The 24,743-nt window shown below is 39.3% G+C and overlaps 1 protein-coding gene across 1 annotated transcript in view; it reads left to right on the top strand.

Moving 5' to 3' along the window:
- The first annotated feature begins 1,295 nt into the window (after positions 1-1,295).
- LOC112983596 (tetratricopeptide repeat protein 33) overlaps positions 1,296-24,743 on the top strand; it is a 51,117-nt gene continuing 27,669 nt past the window's right edge. Inside the window, exons 1-2 of the mRNA XM_026100819.2 lie at positions 1,296-1,394; positions 2,128-2,356. Of these exons, the coding sequence (XP_025956604.1) occupies positions 2,136-2,356 (221 nt within the window). The 5' untranslated portion in view covers positions 1,296-1,394; positions 2,128-2,135. The remainder of the gene's footprint in view (positions 1,395-2,127; positions 2,357-24,743) is intronic.

The raw sequence follows: 24,743 nt of genomic DNA on the forward strand, positions 1-24,743 counted from the left end.
CTTGTTTGGAATTGTGTGCATGCTGTCTTCTAGTGTTTACCTATGTCATAAATTAATATACGAGGGTTGCTAAACTTAAATGTTTAAAAGTGACATTAATAGATAAAGGTTGGCTTAATAGAATAACCAGTACCATGACCACTAAACAAATAAGATCTTGCACAGGGTATGGGCCAAAGAATTCCTCATTATGGATGTTAGCTGCCACCAACTGTGCTAGCTTGGCAACTGAATGACCCTTTTCCCTCACATCACATAAACCCTGCTACTACAAAGTGGCATTGGAGATGAAAGTAACACTTGAATATCCAGTGTAAAAATCCTCTATTACTGTGCCATGACTACTAAGATTACCTTATTTCATATTTTTTTCCATGTGCCATCATTGTTGATATCTGCCCCTAGAGTTAGGGGTCAGTTTTATACCCTATATCCTCTGTCTTTTTCCTCTTTGTGTTTTCTTATTCTGGGTTGTTTTTCTTTGTAGTGTTTCCTGTTAAGAAATAATTCCATCTTGAATGAGGTGACTGGTATCACAAGTAAAATTATTTTTACAGCTTTCATACTGTTTCAATTTGCTTCATCTCTTTATTGCATTTGCCTTTGTAGTTGCCCATTGCTAGTAAGTCATTACCACAGGCAGTTGCATGCTAGCTCTCCTTCACCCTTGCCTAGGGTACTGTCTGTTCTGTGCCTAGCTGTGTTGTGTATTATGTGCTGCTGCATTATGTGCTTCACCTGTCCTGCACCTGCTGCTTTTGGGCATGTTTTGCTCCTGGGCCCTGACAGAAACCCTGGGGGCGCCAGGCTGCAGCTGCTGCAGCTCAGCTACCACAGACGGCTGTGTGATTTCGCTTGTCTTACTGTTCCTGAATTCTGTGTAAATATAAATTTGATCTAGATTTATTTATTTTATCCCACTCCTCTGACCCAGAAAGGCGCTTTTCTGATGGGATGCAATAAGCTTAACCAGTCTCTGTCCCGAGCCGCGGCGGCCGAGGAGGGCCCCCAACGGCCACGGGCTTCGCCGACCAACGGACGCGGCCCGAGAACTACAGCTCCCAGCATGCCGCGCGGCGCGCTCCGGGGACTCCACCTGCCGCCATGCACCGCGAGCAGCCGGCTCGTTTTCCCCCCACCCCCCCCGCTGGGGCCGGCGGGAGTTAATTTGCCCCCGGTCTCGCCGCCGCCCTCCTGCCCCTGAGAGAGGCTGTCCTCCCACTTCCGCTCCCGCTTGGGAAGGGGAAAGGGAATGAGGGGAAGGGGCCCCACCACTTCCCTTCCCTTTCGCGGGAGGCGGCCAGTGTCCTCTATTTCCGTTTCCTGCCGCCGCGGGGGTCAAAGGTTGCGTGGGCCTTCAAGCCGGAAGAGAAGTGGCCGGAGGAAGGGGGCAGGTAACGGACTCCCGTTGCGGGCCGCGGCCGGGGGCTTGGGGCAGCCGCCGTGGTCCCTGCGGGGCTGCTGGGCGGTGGTGGGGCCGGGCCGGGCCGTTTGGCGGGAGCGGCCGTGGGGAGCGCGGAGCCGCGCCGTTCATCCCAGCGGGGGCTGCGGTCGGTGGCGGTGAACGCGGCCCCCCGCGGCCCTACTGGCTGCGCGGCTCCCGCTGCCTCCCCGGCAGCTGCGCGGCGCCTCGCCCGCTGCCGCCGCGGATCGAGGCGCGGGGCTGCTGGCCGCCCTCCTGCGCGCAGGGCCTCCGGCCAGGGCGGTCGTGCGGGGGAAGCCTTACCCTAGCGCGCCGGGCTCTACAGCTCGAGGTCGGCCTGACAGCTGCAGCTCGTAGAGATCCTGATTGCGTCTGAGGTGCATCGCACGCCTTAGACTGAGTCGTGTCCTTACTCCTTTTACCTGCTGCCTCGTGTATTGGCTTCAGCATTATAAAGCTTTCTGGTATGTCAGAGCTTCTTTTATTTTAGTCTTTTCCTTGCTAGAGAACATGCTCCAGCTAGGCTCAAACTTGTTGTTGCCTGGGTAATACCTTGAGGGAAGCTGCTGAGCAGAATTTGCATGGCTGAATGGCAATCTGTTGTGTACTGTTGTCCTAGAATCAAGATGAATAAGTCAGAACTTTATTTCTTGCCACACTTAAAAACTAAATTGCTTAACTATCAAAAATATGTTTCTCTCTAGTTCTCCAAATGGCTTCTTTTGGGTGGAAGAGAAAAATTGGTGAGAAAGTCTCAAAAGCCACTTCGCAGCAATTTGAAGCAGAAGCTGCTGATGATAAGGGTCTGGCTGATGATGATGAAGACAACTGGGTGCATGCAACTAAGAGAAGAAAAGAAGTTCTTCTAGAAGACTGCATGAAGAAAAGCAAGCAGCTAAAGGATGAAGGTGCAAATTTGGCAGAAAACAGGAGGTACTAATGTTATTTTACTCTCTATCTTTAGACTGAATAAGTGCTAAATGGTATTTTAATCCTTTTTCAAATATTAAGCAGTTTGCTAGATGTTGCATTCATATTTTTCATATTTGTAAAAGAGATCAATTACTCTTCTCATTTTAAGTACACACACTGGTACTGAATCAGTTGTTTTCTGTGGTGCTGTTGTTGACACATGTGAAGTGAAGTTTGTATTCAGTCTTGTTTCTGAGTGTTCACTTAACAAAAAATGATAGAAGCAGAGAGCTGAAAAACTGATTGCATCTGAAAATTGAAAGGGTAAATAAAATCTTGTGAGGTAAGCCATACTGTAAGGAATGTTTTAGCTATTCTATGGTAGCTTTTTCCTATGCTGTTGTGAATATGTGGTAACTCACTCCTATAGACGAGTAAGTTTCGTTATATGGGTACACTGAGTAGGCAAACTGTGCTCAGCCCCTGAGCGTGGTAAATCTGTGTTCCAGTTTATCTTGTAGGCAGTCAGGTTCAGATAGCCACCCTGAACGCCTTCTGATTAGAGAGTACTGAGCTTTGAGGCTTCCACAAATTCAGGAGGGTATTAACATTGTCCTATGATACTGCATGCAGAACGTAACTTTGGCATGGAGGGAGGTTAGAGGAGAGGGAGTATAAGTTACATAGTAAGTAAGTAAGTAATTTGGCTATTCTCTCGGGGGGGGGGGGAGAACAGTTCCAAGAATAGTCCATTTAAACTCTTTGGAGTACTTGACGCTTAAGTCTGTATCCTGACTTTAGTTGTATGAGCATTTCTGCTTTATTCATTTTCCCAGAAGAGGGGTGACATTATAATGCTTAGTTTCCTGGTATAGATAACTCCATAATAAGTCTATGTACATTTCTATTACGTTAAATTCTTGCTGTTAAGAAATTTCAGTCTTAAAATGGGTGGCTGGGGCAAGATGGAAGAGAGGACAATTCAGAAGTTTAAAACAGATAAGTATAGATGTTTTTGTTGGCAGTGTGTTGTGTTCTGATTTTTCTTTTTTTTTTTTTTAAAGAAAAATCTTCCCATTCAAATATGTTTTCCTCTTTTTACTGTTCACTCTGATAATGACACTGTTGGGGTGGTGGTGGGAGAGGCAGTGATTCATTTCCGTACCTCGTTTTTGTGTTCCCAGGTTCCCTAACTTATGTTTAAAAGATTTCAAAACATTATTCAGGATTTAAAGTCAAACTAAGCTAAGTCAATTTTAGGCGTGCTGCCTTTGTATTAATCAATATCTTTAATGCAATAACATCATAAATTGGTTACATTAATATTAATATCTTACAATACACAAATTACAGGAGGTTATTGTTACCATTTTTATCTTTACTGCTAGAAATAAATTTGACCTAGCTTTTTGTAGAGAACTTTTTGTATACTTTTATATTATATATATTATATTTATTTTATTTTTTTTTTTGTACACTTGTATCTTTTTTTTTAAGATATTCATAGAAATTGTGTTTTCAAGCTTGAGAAGGCAGAAGCATTTCTAAATGCTTTCATTCTACAGCTCGTAATCACTAATATTTATTCTGCTTATGTGTTTTAGGCATAAGCTGTGATCCTTCCCACTTTTTGCCCTCTTGATGTTTTTCTCTGATATGCTGTACACAGAAAGAATGCTCAATTCCTTGTGGATATTGGTGTCTTGTACTTTTTATTTTGTTTTTATATAATATATAAAATGCAATAAATCTTAAACAACAGCAGATAATCTCTGTTATATATGCAGATTAGAGCAGGAGGACAGACTGCTCATTCTGAACAGCAAGTGGTTTTTTTTTTTGTGCTTTTAATATTTTAGTCTTAGAGATTGAGCTTTGTTTGAAGATTTTCGCTTTTGGTCAGTTTGAAACAATTAAAAAAAAAAACCCTATAAGTAGCAACATGTGATTTTTTGCAAATTTAATGAAAAGTGTGTTTCCTCAAAGTGCTTATGAGAGCTACTGAGAGACACTGAGTGGTTTATAACAAGTACAGAAATTAAAATGCAGGTTTCAGGAGGCTTTTCACTCTCTTAATCTGGTGTGAGCACTATTATATCTGAGACCCAAGAGACGTTAACTTATGAAAGTTGTAGTATTCATATTTCAGGGGAACTTAATGCCATCAATTTATACTGTCCCTCTCTGTAGGGCAATTATTACATTAGTATAGTGCTGTCAGGGCACATAACTTTCAGGTATATCTCGGTTTTAAAAAAAGACTTCATATAGACTTGGGTTAAACTGTCAGTGGGAGTCTTTTGTTACTTAAACAAGTGAAATAGTCGATGTGCCTCTACCAGTAACTTGAGGAAGCGGTCTGCAAGGAACATTCATTCTTTTTGGAAAATGTGGTGGGATTGTGTTTTTTAGACTTAAACGGTTTATTTTTTTTATATATATTTGTGCAAGATAAGCAGGCTTATGTAAAGAATTGAATACTTAACGTAGATTGTTTCTATAAATTGTTATTAGGCACTGATATTTTTAGGAAAGGTTTTGAGTTGGATAGTGCAGCATTCAGATAAAAGGATAGTATTTGTTCTGCTGGAGAAGCCCGGAAGAAAACATAGAGACTGAGCACTAGAGAGAAACCAAGTTGGTATTTTAGTAGGTATTATTTGTGGGAGGGAGGGAGGGAGAAGGGGATCCCGGAAAGAAATGGACTCAGGAAGAAGCAAGAGGCTAACTAAAGGAAAGAATGGAAAGTAATAAATTCGTCCTTCATTCCTTATAGAAAAGGGAGTCCAAGCATGTGCATGGCAAAATAAAGAAATATGATCAAAGATGTCTTTTCTTACAAGTCTAAATATTTAGTTAGAATAGCAATGACCACCTTTATGCTTGGTTAAGCTGGGTAGCTTATTCCCTTGATAAGGGAAAGCTGTGTGTTGTTGCTTCCTCATCTTCTAACTGAGCATACTGGCCGTATGTTGTTGTTAGACTTACTGCATGTATGGAGACTGTTTCTATGAATGAGTGAACTCAGACTAGCTTGTGCTTGTAAATTAAGCCTCAGTGCTTCTTGGGGGAACGAAATAATAATGGGCTGCCAGAAAAAAAAGTACAGCCAAGAGCAGGCTGCTGACTGGCAAAGTCAGGAGTGGCATGGATGAGTTGTTTCAGTGGTGGCAGCAGCCATGGATGGGTTTTCAACTTTCACAGGAGCTGCTTGGGGGGGGGGGGGGGTTCTGCACATGCACTGTGTAATGGGTGTGCAGTAAGCCTGTTAAGCCTGGGGAGAGACAGGAAGAAATGTTGTCTAAGAGAACAGTTTGTGATCCACATTTTGTCCTTTGGGGCGGGGGAACAGTGAGGAGGGAGAGACACAGACATGGGGACTGCCAGAAACAGGTGATGGACTAGACTGATTATCTTGGTAGGTCATGGGTTAGGAAATTCTGACTTAGAAGCTTGATGAATAGGCAGTTATGAGGGAGATGACTTGTGAATGAGTAACTGTGCTATAAGAACAGGCAGATGGGTGGAAGAAGTGAAATTTGTCTGCTGTTTGGATGTGTGGGAAGGAATGATTTAAAAATTCCCTCCTCTGTGCCCCCCTTCCCCCCCCTCCCCCCCCATAAAACCCTTTTGTGAGATGGAGAACGGTCTGTTTGTGGAAGGAATGGAGAGTGTTTCAGAAGAGAAAATATTTTTGCTTAGATGGAATTCATAATGCTGGCAGATAATCCTAAATGAGATACTAGCATGAATGTGCCCCCAGACACTGGAATTAAATAAAATAAACCCATTCAGAAATCCAGTTTAGGTGTTTTGCATAGATGGTCCTAAACAGTTTTAAATCTAGCACAACTTTCAAGGATAAAGATTTGCACCTTTGAAAACAGTAAATTGGCATCGTAGCTTATTTTGAATGGTAAGTCACCTTTGTATGTAGACCCAGGCTTAGAGATGAGTTCAGAGGAGTTGAAATAATAGAGCATGTGTCCTCAGACCCATGATGTGTAGAGAACTAACAGCAAGGAGTGGGAAAATTTTATGTCAGGCTCGTATGTTCAGTATAATTGGATCACTTATTGCCTTATAGATGATTTTGCTTTTTCCCCATGCACGCTCTGTTCTTTGAACAACAAAAGTTTCTGTTGCTGTCCAGCAGGTGGAGTTAGAGGTCTTCTCAAGGTATCCTGAAGATAAGTTTAAAAAAAGAAAGCTCACTTATATCATATTTTTTATGAAGAGACACTATTGGGTTTAAGTTTTTACTGATTTGTGTTTAATTTTGCAATTATTCTGAAAAAATATTGGTAAATTGAAACTCATGTTAATACCACTCTTTTATCGCTAATTATGTTTATTCCTTATTCCATTTTGTATTACACTCAGAAACTTCTGTTTTTAAAGCTGGCACTTGTTTGGAAAGACCATGGCTTTAACTGGAACAAACTGTTTTGGCTGGTCTACTAGATATTCACCTGTGTTAAAATAAATAGTTCCGTTTGTTATTTGTTGATGTAAATTAGTCTGATAAATTTACTCTTCCTTTTGCAGTAGCAAATTAAACAGTGACAAGCCAAAGTGCTATGGACGGAGCAGATAATTGGTTAATCCTCAGAAATAGTTTGCTTTTCTAATGGAATTACTCTTTAGGAGTTACTTTGTTCAGTTTTTACTCTATTGCTATTAAAAAACAAGTTCAATTTTTGTGAAATGCTATTTAAGCTCAACTGCTAAAATGTGGATTTACTTTTTTTCTGGCACAAATGTTCCAGAATTACTTCAACGTACTCAGCTTGTCATTTTTCAACAACATATGCTACAGTGAGTTTCTTTCTTGCTAGATACTGTAAGATGTTAGTGAAGAGGAAGAGATTATCAGTCACAGTCCTTTGAAAGAAGTGTTTAGTGTGGTAATCAGTTGGGTTAACTGTTAATGAAAAGATATGTTTAGCAGATTGAGCAAAAGGCTAATATCTTTTTTTTTTTTTTAACTAGATCTTTCTGTCATGGTTTTATAGTGTTTGTATTTCTCAGAAGATCCACCAGCTGTCTTTGCCCAAAATACTTCAGCAGCTTAATTACATTGCAGTAGCCTTGGAGAAGTGAGGTACATTAGAGTATATGGGATATTTTTAGAAGTGGGGTATATTAAAGAGAAGAGGGGTCCAGGAGAGCTAGTTGATTTATTTTTTTTTTCAAGGATTACCCTCTACAAACTCAAGAGCAGTCCATCCAGATGAGCAGGAAATTGAGTGAAAGTGGTAGGCGGTCTGCATGGATTAAACAAGCAGCTCCTGACACAACTTGGATGTAAAATGGAAGCATAAAAGAGGTGGAAGCAGGATCAGGTGACCCAGAAGGAATATAGAGATACTGTCTGAGCATGCAGGATTTGGGTTAGGAAAGCCAAAGCCCACCTGGACTCGAATCTGGAAAGGATGTGAAGGGTAACACAAAGGGCTTCTACAGGTATATCAGCAGCAAAAGGAAGGCTAGGGAAAATGTGGGCCCACTGCTGAATGGAACAGGGGACCTGGTGACAAAAGACATGGGAAAGTTCAAGGTACTCAATGCCTTCTTTGCCTTGGTATTTACTGGTAAGACTTGCCTTCAAGAACTCCAAAACCCTAACACCAGGGAACGTTTAATTGGATGTACATAAATCTATGGGATCTGATGGAATGCACCTGCGAGTGCTGAGGGAGCAGCTGATGTCATTGCAAGGCCACTTGATCTTTGAAAGGTCATGATGATTAGGAGGAGTTTCCTAAGGACTGGAAGAAAGCTAATGTCACCCCTATCTTCAAGAAGGGCAAGAAGGAAGATTTGGGGAACTACAGGCCAGACAGCCTCAAATTGATCCCTGGGAAGGTGATAGAGCAAATAATCTTGGAAAACATTTTGAAACATATGGAGGACAAGAAGGTGGTTGGGAGTTGTCAGCATGGATTTATGAAGGGCAAGACATACTTGACTGACTTGATAGCCTTCTATGATGAGATGACTGGCCTGATGGATGAGCAGTGGATGTTGTTTATCTTGACTTCAGTAAGGCTTTCAACACTCTCCCATAACATCCTCGTAGGCCAACTGACGAAATACAGGCTAGATAAGTGGACAGGGAGTTGTAATGAAAACTGGCTGAGCTACTGTGCCCAAAGTGTTGTGATCAGCAGCACAAAGTCCAGCTGGAGGCCTGTCCCTAGTGATGTACCCCTGGGGTCAATACTAGGTCCAGTGCTGTTTAAACTCTTTACTGACCTGAACGATGTGGCAGAGTGCACCCTCAGCAAGTTTGCAGATAATAAAAAACTGGGGAGAATGACACCAGGTGGTCATGCTGCTGTTGAGAGGGACCTCAACAGATGAGAAAAATGAGCAGACAGGGACCTCATGAAGTTCAACAAAGGGAAACATGAATCCCTGCTCATGGGGAGGGATAACCCCATGTACCAGTACAGGCTGGGGGCTGACTGGCTAGAAAGCAGATTTGCAGAAAAGGACCCAGGGGTCCTTGCAGACACCAAGTTGACCATAAGTCAGCAGTGCACCCTTGTAACAAGGCCAACAGCATCCTGGGCTGCATCAGGAAACACATCACCAGCGGGTTGGGGGAGATGATCCTTCCCCTCTGCTCAGCACTGAGGAGGTCACGTCTGCGGTACTACATCCAGTTCTGGACTCCCTGGTGCAGGAGTGACATGGACATGCTGGAGCAAGTCCAGTGAAGGGCCACAAAGATGCTTAAGGGATTGGAGCATCTCTCACATGAGGAGAGGCTGAGAGAGCTGGGGCTGTTCAGCCTGGGGAAGAGAAGGCTCAGGGGAGATCTTACCACTGTCTATGAATACCTGAGGGGAGGGAGTAAAGAAGGCAGGGCCAGACTCTTCTCGGGGTGCCCAGTAACAAGGCAAGATGAAGGGTGTGGGGGCTCTAAATCTTGAATGCAGAACATATGAGCTGAAACTGAAAAGATTCTGAACGTATGCAGCCTTTCTTGATTTTCTGGCAATAATGCTCATTGCTGATTAGTCAGAATACATGCCTTGTTCTGCAAGCCTTGTAACCTTTCTACAGAAATAATAGAAGATAGAAGTGCAGAGTGTTTTATAGTGTTTAACACCCTCCCATAAATTGGTACCTGAAGTAACACTTTAATTTTCATCTTCAAGATAACTTTTATTGCTAGCTTTATTGTTTTCTCACTTACTGAAAGAGTTTTTGCTTCCTGGTGATGCATCTGGTTGGCCTTCCTCATTGAAGAGGAAGTAAGTTCTTTGCTGCATACTTGTTTTAAATAGTTCCTTTTGTTTAAATTGCTGTTTATCTTTAATATAGTTATTTTTCTCTTTTATAGTAAGCGCAATTTTCCAACAACTGGTTATTATTTGACAAACGGAGTTCAGTTTTGAATTTTAGTTACTAATTTTTTTTTGCAGACTTTTCTGAGAGTATGTGTAAGAGAATGATTTTGATAGCTCTCTCTTTTTTTAGAATTAATATGACTTGAGGGTATTGAATTGTGATATTGTAGTATCTGTATTTGAGTAATGTGCATATATTTATATGAGTGGGTATTTATGAATACAAAGGAAGAGAAAGAAATAGTTGCAGAACAGCTGTAGACTCTGTGCATGCACATTATACCTTTATACATATAATATATTCAGTGGAAAGCATACTGTAACTGATGCCTGCATTCATCCCATCTAACTTTAGGCACTTAATGGGAACAGTCAAGTTACGAATCTATTTGCTCAAGGTTTCTTTACAGTGTAAGGAGAAAGAGGCATTTCCAGACTGTGGTTCAGCCCGCTAAAGGGCTTAAATTGTGGTTTGGAAGTTTCTCTTTCTCAGTATTAACAGTGTAGCTACATTATAAATGTACCAGGACCATTTGCTGGTACTGAGAGCAGCTGGCACAGAGTGATACATGGCCCTGCTATGAAACGCTTACCTTCCTGAACAGGGTGGCCATATGCAAACTGCCTTTTAAGAAAGGCCTGTGGCCTGCTCCGACTGCAAGCCCGACCCTGGGAATTGTTTGGGAGGTTGCTAGCTGGCTATAACCAGGCCAAGGACTGGTCAGTCTGAAAATTTAACAGTAATTCTGCTCAAGTGCCACTGGTTAGGGATGTTCCCTGACACTACTAGTTTGCTAATACAGAGATAGCCCATGTGACTACAGGGTGACTGAAGTCTTAATGTAAATACTTGAAGTTAAATACCTAAAATTAGGTGGGATGAATCAGCCCTAACTGCTAATACCTGTTCGAAGATGAAGGGTTATTTCTGTATTATTTGTCTTTGGGTTTAAGCTTTGAGGGTTTATTTCCGCTGTGTGAGAAATGAAGTTCTTTGAATTATGTAAGAGAAAAACTCTTGTGTTTCCAAAAAAGATCTGCTATATAGTAATCTTCTTTTTTTTTAAATAAAGTCTCTAAGAAATTGTGTCAATTTTTGAAATGCTTTTTGAAACATTTAGAACATATTACTGGAAAAATTCTTGAGCAAAAGTTTTCCTCAGTCTTTCCATATATATTAGTCTCCCAAATATCAGTGCTTCGTGCAGAGGAATCATGCTTGACAATTGTTTTCTTCTGTCCTTCTGATGCATGTGAAGTTTTTGTAAAAATAATGAATACCAGTCTGATTTTCACATTTCACTTTCAAAAATTCAGTATTTGCTTCTTAGTAATCAGTAGGGCAGGAATTAATATTTTCTGATTTCTTGCATGGCAAACTGTTTCTGTTTAATTCCTAGCACTTTTTTCAGAGAGCTTTTGTTTGTCTAAACAGAGTGCTCATATCTAGTCCCAGAAATTATGCTAAAAATGGTGGTCATGAGCAGGCATTAATTGTGATGACTGATCTGGCTATGTCATGTTAGGATGTAACAAGTTGTAGGGTTACTTACAGGCAAGCAAGGAGGGCAGAAGATATACACGTCTTCATGACTGGATACATTATCTCTGTGCCCCAGTCATCCCATTTGTAAAACAAGAATAATTGTGCAATGACTCATAAATCTTCTAAGGAATTATATAAATATAAAGACTGAAGTGTTGTTTTCTTATTTTTCACTGTTACAAATTATTTTAACACTATTTACATTTAATCCGTATAAGTTATCAGAGCTGTGCTTTAAGAATTAATTTAAAATCTGTGAAAGCATGTGTTGCCTGTATTTCTAGCCTTAAGTTTTACATAAGTAGAATTAATTACCCTTTTATAATCTGTTCTTTACCTTTTTCAGTTCAGATATCCTTTTAGCAGTCTGATTTTTTTTTTTCTTTGAATTAATGTGTATATGCCACACAGCTTTTCATGAGGTCCTCTTCTTTGGCAGCACTTACATCCTTCTGCTGTGTTTGAGGGATCAGTATATGAAACAGAATGCACCTGGTGCTTTTTCATTTCCTCTTAAGTGTTTTGTTGAGACGAAGTGCTCCACAGTGAGTTTCTCTCACAGTTAGCTCATTTGTTTCTGTAGTGGACCCCCAAAACTTTTTTCCTTTTTTTTCCACCTTGCCATATTTTTGTTTTATAAATTTGCTGGGACAGGGACCATCTTTTTACAGTAGTAGAAATAACAGCAATAGCAGCACTCTCACTGCCCTCTAGAAGCCCATTTCTGCTAGCAGATCTGTGCTGGTAGATGGAGGTTAAGGATTCCTGTAAATATTTTAATGCAAAAGTCTATGTTGCAAGTTAAAATGTTTTGGGTTTGAGCCAGGAGATAGCCAAGAGATTCTACACAACTTCAGACATTTTTATTAAACTCTGAAATGTAGAAATTTTTGTTATTTATGTACCTAGTGTAACGTAACTGAGAAAAATCTAGTAATTTACGTGAATTTAAACAGTATTTTACAGAGAAATACAAACTGGGAGCTTTTTCAGATCCTTTACTTGACAGACACTGGCAAGAGTTGCTCAACTGAAATACTGCTGTTAGCGTCCAATATTCCGTATATTAATGATGTTCTATAAAATGTTCACCCCCCTTCCTCCCCAAGTTATGCTGTCATATGTGCAGCAGTGTATCTGGGCATTAAAGGAAAAAAGAAAGCTAATTATTTTATTACTCAGATAAAAGCTACTGGGTTTATTTTATGGAAATGGATTAATTTCTACATATTTCTGTTCCATAAGAAAGCTGTAGAACAAAAATTACATGCTTTCTTAATTTTCATACCTTTGTCCTTGTGTTCTTAAACAAAGCCTAGTTATTGTAGCTGACAAAATTACATCAAAAAACCCAGCTTGTTTGAATTTGCCTTATGGTTCATGAAATGTAATTTTAAGGCAGTAACTCAGTATCATTGATATCCATCATCAAATAGGTATGTGTTGTCCCTATGAGAGTTCTTCTAAAATTGAAGTGTACTATATTTAAGCAATTATAATTGTCAGTCAGCAGTTGTGTTTCCAGTGGCTTTAGAAAGTAGTAGGATATGGTGATGGTTTTTGTTGCTTTCCTAGATAAAGATCTTGGTTTCTAAATGCTTTAATGTCAGCCTGTTGCTTTGCAGTTCCCTAAATGATATTTTCCACACCTTGCTGTATTTCATGGACGTATCTTTAAATTAGGAAGGATGCTTTTAAGTTGTAAAAGCTCAGAAGAAAAGCTATCCAGGAAAAATATCTCGTTCAATTACTCAGTCAGGCCTTTTCAGTGTTAGTTCAAATGGTGGGTGGGAAAATCGGAGCACTGCATTCTTCTGTTTGTTTTTTAATGGAAATATTTGTTTTTTCTAGGAGTGCTAATGGTTTAAGAGTTGATTTCACAAGACCACTAAAGATAAGTTAGCTCACTTGTAAGGACATCTGGATGGGGCCTAGAACACTGAGGGTATGCTTATGCTGTATAATTAAAGAGATATAATACACCACTCCCCTGTTCTTAACTTTCAGAAGAAATCACAGATATCTTGTTTTCACGAACAACTGAAGTTTGCTATCCTGAAGCCTACTCAAACTGATAATTTTTCCAGGCCTGCTGTTCTTAGTGAGTGCTGGACATGTTTTCACTGCAATCTCTGCAGTTTTACTGGCTCTAGCAACTAAGTGACAGATCTTAGAAAATGTAGTTTTTGTCTTTGACCTGTCAGCTGGTAATAAAAATTTAATGTAGTAGAACATATCACAGAATGGTTGAGGTTGAAAGGGACCTCTGGAGATCATCTAGTCCAACCCCCCTGCTCAAGCAGGGTAATCTAGAGCGTGTTGCACAGGGTCGTGTCCAGATGGGTTTTGAATATCTCCTAGGAAGGAGACTCCACAACCCCTCTGGACAACCTGTTCCAGTGCTATGTCACCCTCACAGTAAAGAAGTTTTTTCTCATGTTCAGACGGAACTGCCTGTGTTTCAGTTTGTGCCCGTTGCCTCTTGTCCTCTTGCTGGCCACCACTGAAAAGAGTCTGGCCCCATCCTCTTGACACCCTCCCTTTAGATATTTGTATACATTGATAAGATCCCCCCTCAGTCTTCTCTTCTCCAGGCTGAACAGGCCCAGCGCTCTCAGCTATTCCTCATAGGAGAGATGCTCCAGTCCCCCAATCCCCAGAGAGTGAGCTGTCTGCTGGACTCTGTCCAGTAGTGCCATGTCTCTCTTGTACTGGGCAGCCTGGAATTGGACACAGCACTCCAGATGTGGCCTCACCAGGGCTGAGTAGAGGGGGAGGATCACCTCCCTTGACCTGCTGGCAATGCTCTTCCTAATGCAGCCCAGGATGCCATTGGCCTTCTTGGCCACAAGGGCACATTGTTGGCTCGTGATCAACTTCTTGTCCACCAGGACTCCCAGGTCCTTCTCTGCAGAGCTGCTTTCCAGCAGGTCAACCCTCAACCTGTAGTAGTGCTTGGGGTTATTCCTCCCTGGGTGCAGGACCGTGCACTTCCCTTTATTGAACTCCATGAGGTTCCTCCCTGCCCAACTGTCCAGCTTCTCCAGGCCTCTCTAAATGACAGCACAGCCCTCTGGTGTGTCAGCCACTCCTCCCAGTTCTGTATCATCAGCAAATTTGCCAAGGGTGTACTGTCCCTTCATCCAGATCACTAATGAATAAGTTGAACAAAGCTGGACCCAGTACTGACCCCCGGGGGACATTGCTAGCTACAGGCCTCCGACTAGACTCTGTGCTGCTGATAACCCTCTGAGCTCTGCCATTCAGCCAGTTCTCAATTCCCCTCCCTGTGCACTCATTTAACCCACACTTCCTGAGCTTGCCTGTGAGGGTGTTACGGGAGACAGTGTCGAAGGCCTTGCTGAAGTCAAGGTAGACAACATCCACTGCTCTCCCCTCATCTACCCAGCCAGTCATTCCATCATAAAAGGCTATCAGATTGGTTAAGCATGATTTCCCCTTGGTGAATCCAGGCTGACTGCTCCTGGTCACCTTCTTTTCCTTCACATGCTTAGAGATGACATCCAGGATGAGCTGTTCTGTCACCTTTCCAGGGATGGAGGTGAGGCTGACTGGCCTGTAGTTTCCTGGGTCCTCTTCCTTGCCCTTTTTGAAGACTGGAGTGACATTGGCTTTCTTCCAGTCCTCAGGCATCTCTCCTGTTCTTAAACCACGGTTTAAGCTGTTTATCTTCTGCAAAAATTGAAAAATGACAGTTAAGACAAAACACAGTTCATAGCTGTAGATCCTGAACTAGATTGGATAAGAAATTTTGGCAATGAATAATGGCTCATCTCCAGCTGGCTCCACAATCCTATTTTACTGTTAAAAATGGAAGACACCTATTAAACTTGTTAAATAGCATAAGCTTGTTGAAAGGAATTCTGCAGCTTAGGTTTCTCTGTAGGAAATGCTGGTATATCTGAAGTTGTATCTGTCTGGAAGCTTTAATATGAATTTTCCTTTTCATGACTATTAACTCCTATCATGATGGTGAGTTCACTTTCAGTAGATTTGGATGTTGACATAGGTGTTTTTTATAGTCTTTAGTCTGTCAGTGAAACTGTTCTGTCTGTCAGAAGATGTACTTTCCCTGGTATTACTCACACATGACTTATTTTTCTGGACATTCTATTTAAAATATTGAATATACCAAAGTGAAATCATCGTTCAGTGAAGCATTTCAGTTTTCAAAGGGTATTTCTGGTTTGAATTTGGTTAATATTTTTGAGGCTTTGAAAAGGATTTAAATAGGGGCTTTGTTTAAAAAAAAAGTTTGTATAAATAAAACATTGGGGGTGGGATGGAATCGCATATTGAGATGGAAACAAATGTTTCCACTATTTTCTGTTGAAAATGCAATTTTGTTTTAACTGGCCCTTGCTAGGCCATCTTTCTCTGTCACTGCCAAACTGAAAAAAATCTACTGTTTTCATAGCTCTTAATATGAAGGTGATAGGAAACTATTTACTAAAGATGCCACTTTTATAATGCATTCTGTGTTTCTTGGATACCAGTTTGTCTTGTACAGTAAAGCAAGGACTGTGAACTCCTCCTTCAGCAACGAGAAAATATACTGGCAGTGCTGAAGTTCTGCTATCATGTTAACCCAAGTACAAGTGTCACTGCGGCTGAAACAAAGCACGCTCTGTGTTTTTGCAGCTAAAAGGAGAATTAGATTGGGGAACTGCTTGGCATTTAAAACAAACTAATTTTTGGACGGGTCTTAACCTGGATTAGGTTGGTGACTTGGATCGTGAAGCACAAGTGTTTATGCTGCTGCAAAGTAAGGGCAAGACAGAGTAGACTGAGGTGAGAGAGTGCAGAACTACTTTTTCTAAGAACTGACTTAAAATGACTTTGGAACTTCATAAATTTTTGTATTTGCCTTTTGAAATTGTGGCAAAGATCTAAGACTTTTGTATTGGGGATAGAACTGAATGAATGTGACTTCAGAAATGATTTCTTTTAGTAGCTAATTTCTTTTGTGGACTTCAAAGTGAGAAGGAATTCCAAGGCATACTAGAAAAAACTGTTAGAAGTGCTGGTCGTATACAGAATGAAAGAAAGAAATACTAAAATTAGGATCATAAGTATGAATAAAATCCAATTATTTTACAGAATCAATTTCTGTCGTAAAACATGAGCATGTTTCCAGTAAATAGCTAGCACAAACAACTATTACATGCAGCATTGTATCAACATGGGAGGGATCTATTTAGCCTGGATCTTTCTAGGTAATTTATAATTTTTCAAGATATTTTAACTGGTTGTGAGGGTGCCCAGGTTACTTAGTTTGTCATGTTCTGATAACAGGTGTGCAAAGAGATTGAAATTTAAATATTGAGCAAAACTGGTAAAAGGCAAGGTGAGTACGGTTCTAGTCTGAAATTAAGAGAAAATATTGACATATTTTTAGAGTTTGTGGATGGTGGCTTTCATACAGGAAAAGCATTTATAGAGATGTTAAGGCATCTATGAGTCAGATTTAATTATGTTTGTATAATCAGTGGGATCAATCTGAAGTTTAGAGAGACGGTAATAGGGGATGTGTGTTAAAGGGCGTATGTTTGTAATTGAGACATTAGTCCTTTCTTCAGGTGCAGCTTTGATCGCTTCTTCTTTTTTTTTCTTGTTGGAAGAATGGAAGGGATCTCCTAGGGCACAGATGTTACAGCTACTGTGGATTGTCTGAACTAACCAGGGTCTGCTGCCCTGTCTCCTTTCCTGAAATATGTTGTAAATCCACAGGCAGTTTAATGGAAAGGGAGCCCTGCCAGAACTCAAAATACCCTTTGTACCCCCCTAGGCAGAGCATGGGATTGGGTCATAAAAGCAGAGAAAGAGTTAAGTTATGATTCAAAAGCATAAGGTACTGTGAACTATAAATAGCTTAATTATTTGTATCCAATAACCAGTGTAAGTAAAATATATGAAATGCTAATTGTGTTGAACTTTTTGTACTTAGCTCTGTCTCTCTTGGCAATTGGAGCACAAACTTGTGTCCGCCTCTTCTGCCCCTTTAAGAACGTTTTTGCCGTATGACACCTACAGGTCACCATTTCTCTTGTCCTGCTCCTTGTCACCTACAGGTGTGGTGACTCGCAGGCGAGCTGCCTCCGGTTGTAGATGTGTCTGACACGTTCCTTTGTTTCTGGATGGTGACATCCAGTTCCTACCTGTATACAGTCTTTATTGTGTATGTAAATCCTTTTTTGTCCTTGTACGTAAATCATGTGTTGTTTATTACATGTCTGTATTTCATTTGCTTCAAGATGACGTTTTTGCTTTTTAGTGTTTGGACTAGTATTTTATAGTTGTTTGACATCAATACTGTCTAATCATTTGAGCTACATGACAAGGTTTATAGAGTAACTGCCTACTTAATTGATTGGTTCTTTCATAAATAATAAACTGTAATTGCCCTTCATAAATCTCAAAATGCCGTAGAGAATTACGTGTTTCCTGTGTCTTTATCTCTTTTTCTCTCTCTTTTTGAATATAATTCATGTCATTGTTACCCTGTGATGTTGAAACTGGCAAAAATTATGAAGAGGCCAGAAGTAACAATGGGAAAGAAAATGAAGAGGAATTACATTATTTAGTACAGGTAACAATAGTATATCATCTAGATTAAATGCAACTACCCAGCATAGAATATGAACAGACTAAGACTTAATTTTTGTGTATCATCTCTCCTAAAACGTCAAGCCCTCTTAATACTATCCCACCCTTGAGCATCATTCATTTTTTGGCAAAAAGTCATTTTAATAGAGAGGAAGAGATACTGCTATTTAAATGCCAGAGGCTTGCTTTTGTGGTGCTCTGGACATTTTTTGATGACTTGCTGTCCCAGTTCTCATGACTAATTAGTGACATGAAGTGAGACGGAGCTTTCAGCCATATCCAGACAAATATTTAAAAGGTCGAAAGGCTAAAATACCTATTCAGCTAAGAAAACAAATAGTATCCCTTGTTCTACCTGTATTACTGTGTTTCTGAAGGATAGCTAAATAAATAAATCTGAAGACAGACCAGAATACAGTCTGAAAATTGCTTGAAATGCAGCACCACAGTTTGTTTCTTCCATGTTATCCTTCCCATTGCTTTCATAGGAAGTACTGTTGAAGCTATTTTGAGAAGCTGAAATTTTACATTTAAGACTTTATTTTTAGCAATTAAAAAATACTGCTTTATTAGCTGGCATGGACTTTGCACTCGAGATTTTCTCTTTGGGCATTTGAAATACAGTATCTCTTGCAATATCTGATATTTGTTTTATATTGTAGTTTTCAGCTAAGGATACTAAAATAATGAACTGATTTTACTGAAACTATACAGTTCTTGTCTGAAGCTTGTAAGTCTGTTCTTATGCCTTAAATAACGCAACTACAGATTCAAGAGTAATAACATTTGCATTTCTGTTCTTGGTTCAAATTTCCATGGGTAAACCTCAGTTCTGTTCCTATTTGTTATTGTTTATTGCAGTTTCCTATAGAGCTGTCACCCATTAAATGACATTCAATACCTAATTTTAATTATATAATTTAAATACAAGGCTGGTATTTGACAAAATACTCTGCATGCTTATAGAGGTTTGCAAAGTGTACTCTAAACCCTGTAAAGGGCTCCTTAGGTGTTTTCATGTTTATCTGTCATCATATTTGTCGTCATCTTATCTGACATGAATGTTGAAAATTAAAACATTTGAAAATGCTGGTTTTTGTGAGTTTTTTATATGTAATTCATGTTTATCCTTTTTAATGCTCTAAAAGGAACACAGCCTGTATGCAACATTAAATGTACATGAGAATGTGCATCTCTTGCACAAGAATATTTCTCAGCGGTATAAAAGGTCTTGACAGTCTTTTGTTCTTAAGCACTCTAATATGCTATTCAATGTATGTGACTAGAATTATTTCCTCTGTATCAACAGCTCTATTATTAATAACATTGCCTTTTTTTAAATAGCAAATTGAGCTTTCTAATGCATATGTTTAATCTTAAACAAGTTTGTTTTATATAGTATGGAACTATGGATGTTGGAGAAATACAGGTAAAAGGTTTACCTGACTGTAAAGAAGGTCTTAAATATTGGGCAATGTCTGATGTATTATGATTTTTCACAATGTATTTTTATAATCCTCCTTTGTGTTTTGGCTAGTTATATAGTAATTTATGTTAATATAATACAGGTAAAAATAGCTGATTTTTTTGAATCCTTAAGGTCAAACGTTTGTCCACTCTGTAGTTTTTAATTTTTCTATGTAAAAAATTGAAAAATTAATTACTGCAGTGCATCTGCTAATATTACTCTAGTTAATTGGATATGCAGTCAGAGGCAACAGTCTTGTGGCTTGTGTGAGAAAACTATCCTTCCAATTCTGTTCCTCTAGTCTGAAAAAATATTCGAGAGTCTAAGTTAGCATCTCGTAGAGAGAGTTTCTGCTATTAGCTGTCCTCGCTTTTAAAATTACACTATGAAGTTCTGAAATGCTACCACAAATAATTAAAATTAAGGCAAACGTCAAATAAGATGGCAATTATCATGTTTCATTTTTGATCGTTTGCAAAGCTGAGGAAGTCTTTGTGGTTAACTATGTATTTGTTTATGAAATTCAGACAGTCTTTATAGTGTAGTCTCATTGCAGATAGGTAAACTCCTCTGTATGATATGATATGAGTGAGTTTTATATCAATCCATATTTGAGGGAAAAATACGAAGTAGCAGTGGCTGGTGTGAAGGTGGATTCTGCAACAAGGCCAGGAACAAAGCTTTAGAGTTCGAGAATTCTGCACACGGTTGCTGCGGGTAGCAAGGATATTGTTTAGCGGTATGTAACTTGTTTAGATTTTTGGTGAATATCCAGATTTTTTTTTCCTCAAGAAAAATACTTGCTTTGGTCTCGCCTCAACCAGTGCTTGTCCATCACATGTGTAATTCTTCATTCATCAGAAGAGAATAATTATTTCATGATTGTAGAATTGGCTATGGAAAAGCACAAACGTGCACATGTTCCAAAGGCTTCTTTGAGGACAGAGCCCTGAAACTGTGCGTGCTGTGGCAGTGCCAGTGCACGAGGCACAGGGCCCTGGAGCTGAAGCAGTCCTTCAGGAAGCAGCAAGAAAATTGGCTAGCAGTCAGATGTGTGCCATTTGTATTGCCAGTTGGCTTCTCTCCTCATGGGTAAGTGCAGTATCTGACTTGGGTTTGACCATGAGTCAGTGATTCACCAGACTGTATAAACTAAGACAGGGAGTAGGGTACTCTGCTCACCGTTAAATATAAGCATTTTTTTGTGAAAGACATGTTATGGCAGACTTGCATCTCTCAGGCCTAGACTCTCAGTGCTCTCCGTTGTATCTAGTACTCTGTCGCATGAACTCATCCATCATTTGTCTTTAAAACAATTTACTGCAGTATAGTCCATTCATAGGTCTCAAAATATTAATAAAACAATCATGAAGGAGAGAGTCATTTTTGGTGAGGTTAATTTTTCATATTGTGTGTGGGGAAACTCAATATTATTTCCACATGAGAGAGGATATCTCTATTGGAGATAATACCAGAATCCTGATGTCATGGTTTTCATTCTGGGTATTAATTACAAAAAGATACTTCTCCAGTATAGGATTTTATAGGTTTTCTTTGGCAAAGGTATTTTCAAACTTTTATTTGCCTGTTTGTATACTTGAAATGATAATGTCCATGGTTGCACCTGCAGATGAATTAAAAATCAGGAAACTGAAACTGGAACTCATGTTAAAAATCTCAGCTAGTAGTTTGGCATGATGATAGAGGTGGTAGTTCCTTCTGATATGTGATGAAACGTTATCTCCCATTTGTTACTCTGTGGAAGTTCTTAAGTAAGGTAAGGGTCTCTGAAGTGTTTGTGTAGCAATTTAATCCTGTCTAGTATATTCAACCGATTTATTTGTATTGGATCTTTATATTTGCTCTATGAAAAAAGTTATGCTGTATAAATCTGCCTGACCTATTTTCACTGTACATATTACTAGTGTCCAGGCATCAATAACCTGATAGTGAGAAGTCTAATGTGCACAAAAATTAGTAATGCTTACAAATGGTTACCCTTTAAATGATGTGCATCAGCTGTGTACATGCTGTTTTATCCCATAGAAAGTTCAATATAGTTTATGTATATGAAGTTGCATCAAGTGGGGTTGATTTTTGTCTTGCATTGCTATGGGGCAAGAGCACATATGTGATTAGTTCCCATTGAAGAATTGTCACTTAACTCTTTACCTGTGGTAATTAATTAATGTGGCCATATCTAAATCATCCTGTTAAATTAAAAAATAATTTGTTAGAAGTTTTAGCAGATAATAAAGCTGTCTACTGTAGTGTTCTCACTCGACAATTGTAGCTGACATAAGGCACTTTATTTACCATGAAATAGTTGCGTCTTTGAGGTGCAATGATGGTAATTGATCAATAGTGTCAGAGTTGTCTGCAATAAAATAAATCTCTTGGGTTACTAAGACTGTTCAGAAGAACGTGTAGTGTTGTATTTTTCATATGTCTAAAGACATAGTAATCTTGTGAAGGATACCAGAGAGGTTAGGTATGCTGTATGGCACTAACTACAGAGTAGAATTTTCTGTATGCACTTATGCAAGCACTACTTGTTACCGTGCATTGCTTTTTTTCTAGACACCTATATACGGTGCCATGCAGTTATTTTTCCCTCCAGCAGAGAAGTTATTTTACCATAAAATCATAGCTGACATAGGGCACTCTAGAGCTGTTAAACACAAAAAAACCTGTTACATTCATTCATCTTCATACTTCTAGTTTCCTCCTTCACCTGTTGTTCTTCTTCACACCTTTCCTGCTGCAGTGTAATCCTGCATCATCTCCCAATTTAAAAAAGGAAGTCTAATCATGTGATCAACCTTTCCTTTCCTTTCCTCGTTATGTACTGCATATAATAACATCTAGTGTGCTTCTCCTCTAGCTTCCACCAAAGCCTTTGTTGTATTTGGCCCTATGTTAGGCTAAAATTGTTCTTGATAATGTTTCTGGTGGTCACGGACCATTATTCTACCTTTGTTCTCTGTGATTTGGTATAAGTATTTGATAACTAGTCATATTCTTTTTGAAATCTTGTTCTCTCATGTCTTCCTTAACCCTGTCTAGCTATATTTTTCCTCATTCTCCTTGAACTTTTTTTGTCAGATTCCCTTCAAGTCTTTTAAGAATTCCAAGGAGTTATATTGCCTCTTATTTTCTCCTTACGCTGTACTTATGTGATCTGCCTCTCTACTGCAGGCCTGTCTCATTTTGTCTAAGTTTGATATTGTCTCATCTCTTTGGTATGTCTTCATGTATTTTTAATTTCATTCTAAACTGCCCTGAGGTTTTAATCTGTTCCTGAAGCATCAACTGTGCACTCCTGTCAAGAGTAAAGCTACTGGGCTGTACATCCTGTCATCTGCAGTGACTGTTTTTAAGATTACATGCATTGGGCTCAAGTTACACATCAGAGATCAGATTTTGAACCATAAGTTTGGTATTTTACCCAGAAGCTTCCAATTAAATACATTTTTATGGGAAATATGAATTTGGCTTAATGATCTTGTTTGAGAGTTCAAGAGATGATGTTTTCCCAGAAGTGTTGTTGAAAAAGTGAATCGTAAGCATGAAATGTTAGTTTCATACATTTAGCAAGCTGTGTTAAAACCTGCCAAGTCTGTGTAGCTCCCAGATGGTTAGTAACATATCTGAAGAAAACAGTTTTTACCACTTTTGGGGAGCTCTGGGATTTTGTATCCAATTAAATAAAATTTGGCAAGATCCACCAAATCTTGTACTCTGAAACCATCCCAGATGTATCCAGTTTTAAATAATTTACTTTTTTTGGCATTTCGATAGAGAAGATAAAATGATAATTATGTTCTGCATACGTTGTATAATTTTTTGCTGTTGAGAGCGTACCATTTTACTGAAGTGTCACTGTGGGTGCATAAAAGTATGCCCTGTCTTTATACTCAAATAATAATTAACATTTCAAAATATGATATAGTCTTTAAACATTTTTTTATTGCTTGAGCTTATATGTTTAGTTACAATTGTATATATACAATATATTGTACATATAAATTGTATGAAATATACACATACAATATTGTATATATATACAATTTTACTTTTTCTGGAAATAAATATTAATTTGATATTCTATAAAATCAAAGTAAGTCAGTTTTTAACTTCCTGTGACTTTGTAATGGCTATACTAGACATACTTTTATAGTATTCCCACATGACATCAAAAAATTAAGGAAGCCTTGGTGATTGACTCCTCAAAGCAAAGTCAGGATTGAATTCAGACCAGGTGACTTAGAGCTGTGTTCAGTTGTGTCTCAAAAGCCTCCAAGGATGGATATTCCGTGCCACTGCTGGGCAGCCTGCTCCAATGCTCGATGATCATCCCAGTGAAAAGACTTTTTTCCTATATCCAGTCAGATCCTTCTCTTTCAGTTTATGACCACTGTCTCTTTTTCTCCCAGTGTATGCCTCAGTAAGGAGCCTTGCTCTGTTGTCTTGGTAGCCTCCTCTTAGATATTGGAAGGCTCCTATTAGATTCCCCTCCTATATTGTACAGCAGGTCTTTCTTAAAATACATACCCTGAAAACCTAAGGAATGGATTTTGTATGTTCCTACTTCTTAATAAGGGGAGGCAATAGAGCCTTTTACTTCATATCTTTTTTTGGTTGGTTGGTTGTTCCTGAAGGACCCCTTAATTCCGATAGGCTCTTCCTCTGGGCCATAAGCAAGTCTGAAAATGACTAGCAGCTGGGATGGTGTGTTATTTGGTTGGTTGTATGCTAGCAGTAGACTTTATTTTATAACACTCTTGGTCATCTCGAATTGGCTTTTCTCTCCCTAGGAATTTTGTTTAATAGAACTGGCTAGACTATTTGGGGGGACTGAACTTGCATGCCACTCGTTGTCTGGTACAGTGGTTGGCATAGGCATTGGACTTCTGAATTCTGCTACTGAAGGCAAAAAGCCCTCAGAGTTGGGGAAGTTCTTTCACTCCTAGCCTTTTGTTTTCTTCTTGCATATTTTCGTTATCAGTTTTTAGGGTATGTGTATCACCAGGTGGAGGGAGTTCATCTTTTGTTGACTGAAAGTGAATGAATGATGAAATAAGCAATTTCCTTTGCATAAAACACTTTTTTTTTATTTTAAAGAAATGCACTCATTTTTCCATGATTTTGTCTGTTGGGTAACCGCATACTTCTCAGGACAGTATTTGGGTCAGCATTTATTCTTGCATTGTTAGAACTAGTTTACAGACATTGTATTCTGCAACTGCATTTCTTGCATTCTGGTACAGATCGCGCATAAACAGTTCTTAGCCTAGAAAGTGTGTGTCTTGTTTCCTGTAACCAAATGTATATGGCATAGGATTTAGACTTGGTGAAATTGCAGGAGACAGGACTGTAAGGGACCTCCAGAGGTCACATAGTGCA

The sequence above is a fragment of the Dromaius novaehollandiae genome, chromosome W, assembly GCF_036370855.1.
Source record: "Dromaius novaehollandiae isolate bDroNov1 chromosome W, bDroNov1.hap1, whole genome shotgun sequence".
Lineage (NCBI taxonomy): Eukaryota > Metazoa > Chordata > Aves > Casuariiformes > Dromaiidae > Dromaius > Dromaius novaehollandiae.